Raw genomic sequence first — 13,195 nt, 5'->3', positions numbered from 1 at the left:
TATTTATAGATAAATACGCAGATGCAGTGTAAAAATACTGACTGTTTTGCCTCAAGGTTATGTAGAAAAAAATATTTAATCTCTTCAATTTTACTTAGTGTTTCCCTGAATTCATCACACAGGAGATTCCTTAAAATACTGAAAATGCAAAGTTTTTTTCGGCTGCAACTATTTGCTTATTGTTGTGATCCTGTAAATATTTATATGCTTATTTAGCAAAAGTATTTATGTTATTTGACTGAAGTCAAGTACAAATTCTGATGCATGATGAAAAGAGGTACTCACATATTTACTTAGAAATTGCTGTCAAGAAGATGATTCTAGCCCCTCTTGCCCATTTGAAGTGTGTTTCAATCATTATTTTCGAATGAATACCATGTATTAGAATGCATTTATGCTAGGGTAACAGCTCCCCTATGGTTTCTTACAGACCAAAGATGTTCAACTGCTTTATTCAATTTCATACTTTGCATGCACACTTTATACTTGGAAAAGTCATAGGTAGATCCCATAGGAATTTTTTTCTGTTGTAAAACTGTATAATATTCCTAACTGTAGGAAATGTGTTAGTTTGTACAAAATAGAGCCAAATATGGTGTATAATAGAAATGAATCATTTTTCCTGTAGAAAACTCCATATGTAGCAGTTTTACAGAATCTTAGAATGATTAAAAAACTCATCCAGTTCCAATCCCCCTGCCACAGGCAGGGACACCTTCCACTAGACCAGGGTGCTCCAGACCCTTCTAACCTGGCCTTGAACACTGCCAGGGATGGGGCAGCCACAGCTGCTCTGGGACAGCCTGTTTCAGTGTCTCACCACTCGCATCCAATCTAAATCTACCCTCTTTCAGTTTAAAACAATGCTCAAGCCCTCTGATCATCTTCCTGGCCTTCCTCTGGACTCACTCAAGCAGGTCGACGTCCCTCTTGTGTTGGGGACCCCGGAGCTGAACGCAGTACTGGAGGTGGGGTGTCACAAGAGCAGAATAGAGAGGCAGAACAGAAAGGCAGGATCACGTCCTTTGACCTGCTGGCCACACTCTTTTTGGTGCAGCCCAGGACACAGTTGGCCTTCTGGGCTGCAAGTGCACACTGAAGCCAGCTCATGTTAAGCTTCTCATCAACCAACACCCCAAGTCCTTCTTCTCAGGGCTGCTCTCAAACCGTTATCCACCCAGCCTGTTTCGATAGTAATAGTACTCCCACTCTACAAACACATTCTTTAAAATCAAAAATCATTGAGTATTTTATAGTTCAACTTCCTTTTCATTTCAACTAAAAAAATTTTGTAGTTTTGGACTCAAGACTACTGGCTCTTTATGAAGGCATATGAATAATACATGTACAGCATCTACAAGTACTGGATGCTGCCTGTTTATTTTAGAGAAGTGTATTAATGAATCAATTATTTATAATTAGTTGTATAGGATGACTAATGCCATATGTAACATTACTTAATGAAACCCTTAATGATAATAATTATAAAAAGGACAATGTAAGTCACAAAACAGGAAAGATACTGGAGGCTCATGAAGTGGTGAATATAGTTCTACTCTAGTGCAGCCTACTGAATGAACAGCATGTAAAAATTCCCCGAACACCAAAAAGCAATAAAATATGTAGGCTTTTTTATCTCCTACCAGAGCTGGAAATTTAGGTTTCTTTTTAGATGATCTTGGTGATAGCATACAGACAAGATGCTATTCTAGGAGATACAAAGAACAGGCTTTAAGAGGAGGAATTTGTTATATCTTATTTTCTTTTTCTGCTTGTAAAAAGTGTGTACTGTCATAATTTTCCTTGATTTTATTCATTATACATTGGGCACTTCATGCTTATTTTTTCTTACATTTTGTCCAAGCTATGTACATGTGTTGCCATTCTTTGTACCTCTAACTCTGTGGTTTTATTACTCTAGCAAGTATAAATTTATCAATCAATTCTGCAATTGTAGTAAACCTTTTTAGATGCTTGTGACTATTTCTGCTGTTATGTGCTCACGTAAATAATATAAATATCTGCTCAAATATTGTGACACTGATCATTAACAAAGACCTTGTAGCTTATTATAAAACTGTAATAAGTCTACTGGCTTGTACTTGTAAAAGTATTTGCATGGCTTTTAGTCCAGTTGAGGGTAAAATGCTGTTGTTTGCATCTTCCATGTTCATGTGCTTACAGCTGCTACTAATGAAATGGTCATAAGATGTTGCTACCTGTATGATAAGCTTAGTGGCGTAGTTCTGCGTATGTTTTGTATACAGCAGAGAAGGTTGTGCAAATACTGTTATTATTTTAAGATTAATGTAAATGGTCTTTCAGAGATCTTTTTTTATATACTGAGAAGCTAAAAGGAACTGCTGGGAGTGTATTAAGGTCAGGATCCTTCTCACCCAGTCTGAGACATTTACAGTGGAGATTTTTGGAACTTAATTGATTGCCCAAGACCCTTTATCATCATTGGAGAGGAACTGGTGGCTTTGGGGCATGCTTATTCTTAACTGCTTTTGGAAAAGTGGAATCACGTCCTAGGATACCTGGACTCCTTTGATTTTACCTGCATTGATGATAAGGATAACTGTATCTAGATTTAGTGAGATAAGCCCTGTAGATGGTGAGGTCCCATAATGCAGTCCTCAGAAGCCTCAGCTCTGCCTTTGCACACGCCTGGATGGCTGCCATCCTGGTGGGTCTGGTGAGCCTCTGATGTGTGAGTGGAACTGGCTGTATTTCCAAGCCTAAGAGGGGACTCTGAGGCATATTTAATGCATACAGGGAAAACTGACGTCTTGACATAGAAACAGTCCATTTCATTAAAAGTCAAAAGAAGCAGGCTTCTTTCTCCAGAAAGGAGAATTCCCTTGGAGTATTAGGAGCACAGATGACTGCTCTCTGTGCAAGGTGGTTCACATCCACGTATCCTGCTACATCTGCACATGGGCGGTAAGCTCTCCTGCAGTGGAAGGACCCTTAAAACTGTGTCACTTGACAGTAAACTGGACCAAACGAAATAAAATTTGATCTAAGATTATGAACCTCCCTTGATGAGGGGAGTCCTATGCTGCTGCCCTGCTATTAGAACTGTTTGAATGTAAGAACTGTATATGAATGCAGTGTTCAGTGTGTTTGTTCCAATGTGTTCCTTCTCCCACATAGAAGATTTAATTTAACTGCTTCACTATAAAATGTGCTCCTTACTGTTTCCCTCTCACCAATGCATTCTCCCAGGCTGAAGAAGATTAGGCTGTACATAAGCCTTGGGCTGTCATTCTGCACCACAGAGGATGTTGAAAGTAGATCTTTTTTACTGTTTGCCTTTATCTCTCTTGGTGGGGCATGCCTTTTGGCACTCAGAATGGCAATTATTAGAAATTTATTCCCAGTAATGAATATAGTGTTAGCTGCATGGTTGATGTCAAGTAGAGTGCCAAGTATGCTTGCCTCCTTGCTCACTCCTGACTTGCTGACACCTGGGAAGGGTGGTGTTCAGTTTGTGCTAAAATTGTAACTAGCCAGTTTGAAGGTTGGTAAGCTGTTTGGGGGGGCTAAGGCATGACTATGATATATATTCAGGATGAAAGAAACTTGAGATTAATTTCTTCCTATAACTCAGCTCTGGCAACATTCTTTGAAGAAAATTTAATACATCATCTCTCTTGTATGTAAGATCTGTTTTGTTAAAAATAGGGCAAAGTTATAATAGGATTTGATCACCCTGACTGGAGTATTGTAAAGAAGGGGCCAGGCACAAAACTGCTGATGCTCAAATCAGGGGGAACGCTAGTTAGCTTCCCTGACATCAAGGGAACGAATTTTTAGAAAGCCATTCATGGATATCTGACAAACAGCTTGAAAGAGATGCCAAACCCTCAGGGTTTCTGTCATAAGCCTTAAAACGCATTTGCATATTTTTTGCATAGAAACAGGAGCTCTCTCTCTGTTGCCAAACTGCAGAACTAAAAGGATGCAAAATCTCTACCTAGTCCAAAGGGCTGTGAGGGGCAACTTCATAATCAGAATTCAAATGTGTGCAACAGATTAGGAAAATTATTTCAGCCGTAGGGATCCCCCAAAAGGGATTTCTGCCATATCTGAGAGAGACCCGCAAGACCTGAGCAGATTGGTAAGCAAAATACTACCTGCACTGCCATTAAAAAGCTTGCTTTCTTCCCCAGGCATTTCTCATGTGAAAATAGCTTACTGATGTCAATGGACCACACAGATTAATGTTTAAGGTGCTACTGCTTAGTTTTCTTGGTATCAAATGCACTTTTTTCTGTCAGTTTTGATTTATCTTTTTCAACTTGAAAATGATATAATCATAAATAGAACCAGAGTGAGAGAGAAATGAAATTATGTTCCTCCTCATACAGCCAGTGCACCCTGTGGTCCAGTTTCTTGGGAGTTTAATGTCCTTCCTAGCAATTCCATTTACTGTGAATTGTCGTGGATTGAACCAGGAATCCCCGGGCCTTGAAAGGACTGCAGGGCACAGGAGAGGCAGCTCTGTTGAAGTGCAGAATCTATGACAATGTGAGCTGGACTGGTTTAACTCCCATCGAAGGGCTTCAGCTGGGAGTTTGCTGGGAAGTGTTAGCATCTGTGGTATGGTCCACACACAAATACAGGTGCACTGGCCCCTTTGACATCCCTCATGCTGCTCTTTTTTGTACCATTTTCATTAATTGGTTTCCTTTTCTGATTTCAAGTATTATTCTTTTCTTCCATTAAATGAAAATGCTTGCAAGGACAACAAAGCATTGTGCTTTTATCGTTCTGAGGAGAAAGCTGATGACTGTGGAGGAATTCATGATGGGTGAAAGCGCCATATAATTTTTAGCATATAAATTCACTCTCTGGTCACCCACCCACCCAGGCAGTCATGTGGGTGGAGTTCTCATCATATTAGCAGAGAGTTGCCATTTAAATTTCCTATGCATCAAGCAAACAATAGACTGCCATTGCATATACATGGCACTGCCATTGATCTGATTGATTTTGGATTGCAGTGGTGCATGTGGTCAGTGATGTGTGAATAAATAGGAAAGGCACAGTTAACTCTTTTAATGAATGTCTCTGTTAGTCAGGACTGTCTTTGAAATAAAGTGCTAATCAGAAAATCAGTATTGATACAGTTAGATGACAGCCTGTAATGATTATGAATTTAGAAAAGAAATTACGTATCTGTGACTTGAATTACAGATTTGTACATGAGTGGGGTTTCAAAACTGTAGAAAAAGTTTGGTATCCTATGTTCTTTAGAGATCTGGCTGCATTTCTGTATTATATGACTGTTTATGTCTTTACTTGTCATTTTCAAGGCTCACGTAACAGTTACTAGGTGGACAAAGATTTAAAACAGAGTGTACATGGCTTCACATCACAATCCTACAGAGAACTGTGTTTAAGACTAAACGGAGAGGAGGTCTTTCAGTAGCTCAGAAGAAATGCTTTTGTCAAGTTTGTGTGGTTGGAGTCAAATCAGGAATACTGGGCATGTCTCCTGCCTCTTGGAAAGATGATCCGAGCATGAGACTGTTGACAGAGCAATGTGCCACTTTGTTAAAGAGAAGCTCAGGTTTGCTCGGTCTGGTTTTGTAGCTTGCCTGCAGCTTTTTGGGGGAATGGCTCAGCTTTCCCTGGAAAGAGTAGAGGATATTCCTGAGCAGGATAGGCCCTAGCTTGGTGAGGGTCCTCCCCAGAGGGGTGAATATGTGAAGGATATTGGGACCAAGCTGGTGGTCTGTGTGGAACTGTATCAGTGAAACTGGGGGGATCCTGGGATGACAGCCCTTCAAGCCACCTGCTGAAGCAAAAGCTGTCATATTTCCAATTGCAAGTGAAATTATTACTTGTCTAAGATGTATGGGGCTGTTTGGGGCAGATCTCATTCTTGTACTTCAAATTGAAATCCATTTGTGGATCTGGGTCCTACAGCCTGCAGAGCTGCTGAAGCCGACGAAAATCAAAAGCTTCAGTGTGTAAAAGCATTAAAGCATTATTTTGAACAGCAGACAAAAATGGTTTTGCTTCACATAGGTATTTTTCTAAGATAATTTGAAAATATATTCCATGATCGGTGATATTCTAGTCTAATTTCTTGAAATAAAAATTGTGGAACAAATATTCTGCTTTCTACAATGTCAGTATAGTCCAAGGGCCGGTGTTTCTATAGAAATGTATTTGTAGCAATTTTAGAAGTGCTATTTTTGATATAATTAAGTATCTTCTTTTCAGTAAATAAGGAAAATATTTATTTCTGTTTTCACCTTGGTTTCCATAATTTTGTTTCCAGCAGAGTAAAAATGTCAGACAAAAGTGATTTAAAAGCGGAACTTGAGCGCAAAAAGCAGCGTTTGGCTCAGATAAGAGAAGAAAAGAAACGGAAGGAGGAGGAAAGGAAGAAGAAAGAGGTAAACATGCAGGAGTGCCTTTTAGGTAGCTCATGTTTGCAGAAGGGGCTTGATCAGGTTTTGACGTCTTGGTATTCTATACCCTAAGGTATCTGTCATGTGGAATGAGATCTTCAAAACCACATCAGTCTAACCTTATATCAAAATGCTTATTTTTAGTCAAGAAAGTTGGAGTGAGGGAATTGCTTTTAAAACCAATGGACTGTCAGATGACAACAGTTTAGACAACATGATGTATACGCGTGTGTAGAAAGAAAAATTGATTTGCCTTTTTCCTAGCCTCTCCTTCAATGGAAAGGGAGTGGAGAGTGGGGAAAGGCAGAAAGAGGGCTCACGTTTTTTTCAAGCCATTATAATCTAAATATGTATTTTTGTACTCTGAAGGCTAGTTTGATTACTAGCTAAGGTAACAGATTTACAATTATTATTCTCCACCAAAGTAAAACATAATTGCAATGGCATTTTCATCTTCTGGCATGGGTGCATCTTTCAGTTCTGTTAAAGTTTGATTGACATATTAGTTTATTTGTCCTTGACAATATGCATTAGGTTTTTCATTAAGGGATTTGTACTTCTTTTTATTCAGTCACTTAGTGGAATAGAGGTGAGAATTGACAGGGAGTGGATATTCATTTTCATGCAAAGTCAGAGAAGCATTAAGTGATTATGTTTCCTTTCCTTCAAATGTCAACACTTACTATAGTTTAAAGCACCTGTTATCCTTTACTAATAACTGGTTTCCTTTTAAACTGACACTTTAATATTGTACATGAATTTCATGGAATTACTGTGGAAATGTGATGTGATCCAAGAAATCAGTGCTCTAGTTTTGGCTGTCTTTTTAATCTTTGTTCATTTGAGCCATTTTTGTGCAATTACCAGCCCACCCCCCGTGAGGCTCCTGGAGTCACTGGGGGAGTCCAATGTAAGCAGAACTTTAAACGTTAACATTTTCAATGTTCATTACTAGCCTGATAATGAATTAGAGGGAAAGGAGCCAAGCTAATGGATCAAGGAAGCTATTAAGTCCTTTCCTTTGTCCCCTGCCTCTGATTTTATGCCTCATGGAGATCTTGTGGTTGCTGGAACTCTCCACTGGCCCTGATAGCCAGATCCAGCCTGGGACACCCAGCTCTGCAGGTTATGCTGCAGTGCCTAACTGTGGCATTGTAAATGTGGTGCACTGGGATGTCTAATTGCCTCCAGGAATGAAGTCTAGCATTCACTTAAGTGCTTAGCCATGTACACTGGTGCAGAAGAGTTGTCTATCACCCTCTGTACTGAGATACTTCCGGCTACCTCATGGGAAGAGCTGAGCACAAGGATATGCCTGAACTTCGTGTCTAAAAGCAATGTTCTTCTGCATCCTGGCCATGTCCAAACTGGAGTACATGGGGATGCTTCTGAACCACAAGGTTTTCTGTTGTGTCTGCACCAACACCAACTCCAGGCTGAGGCACTGTGCCAGTCTCCTGTGCCCCACACTCTGGTTTTCAGAACGGAAAAAAATCTCTGTATGGAGGTTAGATAGGATCATCTGATTTAGAAGCTGATGCTATCTAACCTATGTTCCAAAGTACAGAGGCAGACACCTCCAACATTCTCTGTAAGGGCTATGCAAGAACTGCTGTAGTTGACATGACAAAATGATAGACACGACCACTTGCATTTTGTTTTACTTGTATTACTGGTTACTGCACTAGACCACAAAGTGAGATATGGGTTCAGTTTCCTCATCTGCTTGGGAGAAAGGCTACAAACCTGTTTTTTAAAATGGGATGCTCTAACCACTAGACAGGAGTATTGGTGTTTTCCTTCCACCCTACTAAATTGGGGAAGGATAAGCCATATATAACGGATTCTGGCTAATGCAGATGTTGCTCCTCCTGTTTCTAGGTCCCAGTAGACCAGAGCGGGAGGAGTCTAATGTGTGGAAGCTCCAAGGAGGTACAGATATCAAAGTAAAGAGGGAGGGGTCTTGTGGACCATTAGTTTTGGCTGTTGGTGCCCAGAGCTGCCAAAATCATATTTTAGACACATTAGTCCTTTCCTTTTCTTCTGTTAGATGCTGAAGTTTATGAGAAAGTATTTTTATGGTTAACATGTGCTCGGAAGCAAATGTGGGCCCTTAAGCTACATCACTGAAGCCCAATGAAATTTTATTTCTTGATCCTGGAGGAAGTAGGAAGGGGCCATTTTTATTCAGGGTAATGATATCCGTTACTTTATGGGCAGCTTTTACATTAAGCTGAATAAGTTGCATCTGATGAATGAGAGGCAGATTTCCATTCATTTGCTATAAAAATCCTTGCAAATATCAGTTTTGCCATGCATTCAGAGAAAAATTTTTTAGAGATATGCATAGTACAAATTATCTAAATTATAAATTATCTAAATGCATCTAAGTGAATTTCAAAGTGTACCTAAGCAGTGGTGCATCTATTTTCCACACACATACTTGCTAGAGCTGATAATATGTGGATGAAACTTTTCTGTATTGTTTTGTTTTGTTTTGATTTGCTTTGTTTTAACTCAGGCTGATCTACAGCAAAAGAAGGAGCCAGCTCAGGAAGATTCTGACCTCGACCGCAAAAGAAGAGAAACAGAAGCTTTGTTACAGAGCATTGGTATATCCCCAGAACCACCTTTAGGTATTTAAGAGAAGCACACTGTAAAGCATTCAGCTCTGCCACAATGAATGCATTCTTTCTCTTAAAGCATGCTTGGCTTTTTTGATTTTTGGCTGTAATAGTGAAGTGAACTCTTCTGTTTGAATGCCTGCCATACCATACACATATACCAGCTCATGGCATTTTTGAGTACTTGTCATTGCCTAAAACATCTGTTTCATTTCTTCAAGAAAATTTTGTGAACACAATGCAGATTGGGTTTGCAGACCAGCAGTGATTTCTTTTCTGATGGACTTTTTTATTTTCTATCACATTTATCTGATGACCCATAAAATAGTATTAATACATACTGCACTTCATTAATACCAAGTTTTGTTTCAAAAATTCAGATTAAGGATTTGCTAAGGAAGGAGTAACATAATCATGTGGGAATTCCCATTGATTTTCTTTTAAAATCAAGCAAAACTGGAGAGGTGAAATAAGACAAATCACAAATAACAAAAAGCTTATCATCAAATCATTATTGTAGATTTTAGCTCTGGTTTCATGTACTTAATCTGTTTTTTGGTTTTGATGTTTCATTTCTAGAATTTCAAGTTCTCAATTTATGTAGTTACCTTGATTAAGTTGTCTCACTTACTGGGTTGCCCTAAAGTGAGAAATTTCCTTCCTGCCTTCCTTCCCGTGCTTTGTTCTCCCTTCAAATCCAGAATCACTCTCACTGTATTAGGTAAAATATTGGCTTTTCTGGAGGTATCAAGCCTTGTCATTAAATTCACTGGGGGTGAATCTAGGATTTTACCCCGAGGTATTCCTGCCTCTAATATTTAGGAAGGACTCCAAATTTGACAAAATACTGAAGCCTTGATTCAGGAAAGCACCTTATACAAATGCTTGGGTGCATATACAAACAGATTGTGACATTCTGAATTGTGATTTCAATTAACAGCTTCAATAAACATTGAACATTTATTGAGAAAAGTTACTATTTTTATAAGTTATGATATAGTGACCGAAGCTTTTAAATACCACTTCTCAGGAGAATTTTCTGACAGTAATGGTTAGATTATTTTTATGTATTATAAAACATGGTTTTTAAATTTTATTGTGGTATTATAAAATCAGATACATTTTTAATGTTCTAGCATTTAAAGCTCATTTTTATCTGAAAATGAAGATGTATTTACTTATTAACTAAACACATATATTTGTGTTGCAAATTATAACTTCTTATCTTAGTTAATTATTTTGTGGTTGATACTGTCAAAACCACATGAAAATTCACCTGTAAGATGAATCATTTTAGTTAAGCAATAGTATTTTGTCCTCTTTAATTCCCTGTATATACACTCTCAATTAATATACAGAAGAGGCTTTAATTCTGCCTTCATACATGCATGTGATACCCAGATCCCACTCTGAATACGGAATACATAAACAGCTACAACGTACCTGTGACCTGCCAAAGGGCTGTCACAAAGGTGAATTCACTTTTCATGCTGCAGTCATTTCTGTGACAGTCTCTAGTGAGAATCTGCATGAAATGTTTGACCACATGGAAAATCCAAATCTCTTGACAGGTCTGTCATTATACATTATACAGCATAACAAAATAGTTTAAAGTTTTACTCTTAAATCTATAAAAGGAAATGCACATGATTTAAACCAAATGGGAAACTTCACTCTTGCATTAAAACCCCTTTTTGTGTTTTATTCAATGTGGCTGCTTTGAAGAATAGTTGATTAAATAGTGACTGGAGCCACCTTTGCATTTTTGAGAAACCATTTTAAAAGAAATCAGGATATTTTTCCTTTTTTATTTATTGTTTCCTTGCTGAAGAGCTTTAACATGGGCTGACCTTGAGCTATGAACTTACTTTCCTGTTTCAGGAAACAAAACTGCCTTTGCATGAAATATGCTTCAAAAGCCCTGGCAAGCCAAAGAGAAAATCATTTGTAGAGCTTGAGCAAATCATATCTAAAGGGAAACCTCCTTGAGTGTTGAAATCATGTCCCACCCAAAATGGAACCTTTATATGATCTAAACTACTTAAGAAAACACAATCACTAAGCAAACTAGTGTGTATTCTCACCGTTTTTGGGAAATGATTTTAACTTAGCTGGATTTCCTTATTTAGCTTTTATTTTTTATGTCGTTTCCACACTGCAGCCTTAGACCATATCTAATGGACACTGGCTTTTGGTTATATTCAAAATTCAGAAAGTGTGCTTGTTCTATTGCCTATCTGGCTTTACCAGAAGAGTTCACTTAGGTTTTTTACAAGCCCCTGGTATATCTTCATACCTTTAAAAACTTTTGCAAGCCAATTTTAAACTATACCCAAGAAAACAATTGCTATTTTATTTCCACAGGGAACTCCTCCATTGATTAGCTGTAGATTCCCACTGGGCTTTCAGTCCTGTCTAAATTCATGTCAATTTTAACACTTCCAAAAGACTTAAAATTCACTTGACTCTCTTCCTTTTCTTTTTCTTTCCTTCCTTATTTGCTTTCACCATTTCAAACTCTCCTACTCATTCATCCACTATCATTTTGGTCCATTGGTTTTGATTTGTCTGACACTGCTCTTCATCAGTGCAGTCGCTGCATGTGTTAACATGGGATACCTGTTATTTTCATTATTTAGTCCCAACCCCTATGTCTCCCTCTTCGAAATCAGTGAGCACACCCAGTGACGCAGGCAGCCAGGACTCAGGAGATCTGGGACCCATAGGAAGGTAAGACGCAGAGTCAATAGCGCTGAATAAATATGGGTTTTTTTTTTCACTTTGCTCTTACTTCTCCATTTTTACCTTTGCTTCTGTATATGAGAAGGTGCTGTATCTGATGGGTACTTTTGTTTCTTTATTTTCCACCGTATGTTACCATTCAGTAAGACTGCTCTCAGATGTGAGGTAAATAAATGCATGCAGCAAGTGGATCTTAAGCCACGAGCCCAAAACCTCATGTTGGAAGCAAGAGCTGAATCTATGCTTCTTAATGGCCTACAGAAAGCTGTAGTGGAAATCCTGTGTGGAAATACACTAAAACCGGGGCAAAGTGTGCAGTGGTAGCACCTGTACCTATGTGAGTTATCTTTGTTCATATAATCTGTCCCCTTTGAAGCCCTCCCAAGTATAATGCCTTGGGTTCTTGTGTTGTTGCTTATTGCAATTAGTGCCACAGAGCTTGTACAGAAACAGTCTGAAACAGCCTGGGACACACTGGCAATTCTGCCTTGGAAATTGTGGCTATCAGAGAGTTTAATGGAGAATGCAAGGGAAGCAGCTCTCTTGTTGGAAAGGGGTGGTGTGGAGTGTATAAGGCATGGACACAAGAGCAACCTTCTTGCCTCTGTTTGTATGGCTGAAATAGGAAATGAAGTGGCCAAAATAATTTCTGCTCTGGAGCAGAAAAGAAAGGATGCTGCTGCTGGTAAAGGAGCGTATGTTCAAGTAAGAAGAGGTGCAACAAACTTTAATGTATATTTTGAGAAATGTAACATATTGTTCCTATGAGCTCTTTATGTATCAAACTGATTCAACATAAAGCTGAGCAGCCAGTGCATCCAAATCTGCGAGCCAGGGCTCTGCTAATGGCTTGAAAATACACTGATTGCTCTTTGCAGTTAACAGTGCTCAGGAGTAGACACCATGCCTCTACAGACATGAACAGTAATGTGACAGAGCTCTGGGTCACCAGATATTGTACCACACCAGCCTTCTGTTTAGAAAAATCGCATTTCTGTAATTTGAAAGTGTATTGTGTCCCCCTTCAGCCAGATGCAGACACCATCCGTTGTGGTGTGGAGGTTGCACAGCTGCTGCTGAAATCTCCTCAGCCCTTCTCCCAGGTCTACCCTCTAGAAGAAATGGGTTGCTAAGTAGAAAAGCCCCAGCCTGTCAGATGTAGCAGTTCAAAACACAGAAAGTAGTGTAATGTAATGCTACTTTCATAAATAAATGCAGTAGATTTCAGCAAATCAAAGTACTTTGAGCAAATAAAAATTGGTTTTAAGCAAAGTACAGGCTGCTGTTCACTTTAAAGTTATTTCCCACAGCCCTACATGAAGCTATGACAACACTGGCTGAAGACTTCTAAATACCTGGTTTTCTTCTGAACTTTAATGGTATAACTTCTTTACTGTT

At 38.8% G+C, this 13,195-nt stretch overlaps 1 protein-coding gene across 1 annotated transcript in view; it reads left to right on the top strand.

The window, feature by feature from the left end:
* Positions 1 to 6,302: 6,302 nt before the first annotated feature.
* Positions 6,303 to 13,195, top strand: part of LOC104409865 (cytoplasmic dynein 1 intermediate chain 1) — a gene marked incomplete at its 3' end in the record, with an annotated part of 132,697 nt that continues 125,804 nt past the window's right edge. The window contains exons 1-3 of the mRNA XM_010019872.1: positions 6,303 to 6,416; positions 8,953 to 9,067; positions 11,728 to 11,785. Coding sequence (XP_010018174.1) covers positions 6,309 to 6,416; positions 8,953 to 9,067; positions 11,728 to 11,785 — 281 coding nt within the window. The remainder of the gene's footprint in view (positions 6,417 to 8,952; positions 9,068 to 11,727; positions 11,786 to 13,195) is intronic.

Source organism: Nestor notabilis, unplaced genomic scaffold, assembly GCF_000696875.1.
Source record: "Nestor notabilis isolate BGI_N333 unplaced genomic scaffold, ASM69687v1 scaffold12540, whole genome shotgun sequence".
In the NCBI taxonomy this organism is placed as follows: Eukaryota; Metazoa; Chordata; class Aves; order Psittaciformes; family Psittacidae; genus Nestor; species Nestor notabilis.
Note: the sequence above shows the minus strand (reverse complement) of the source record. Positions and strands in the feature narration are given on the sequence as shown.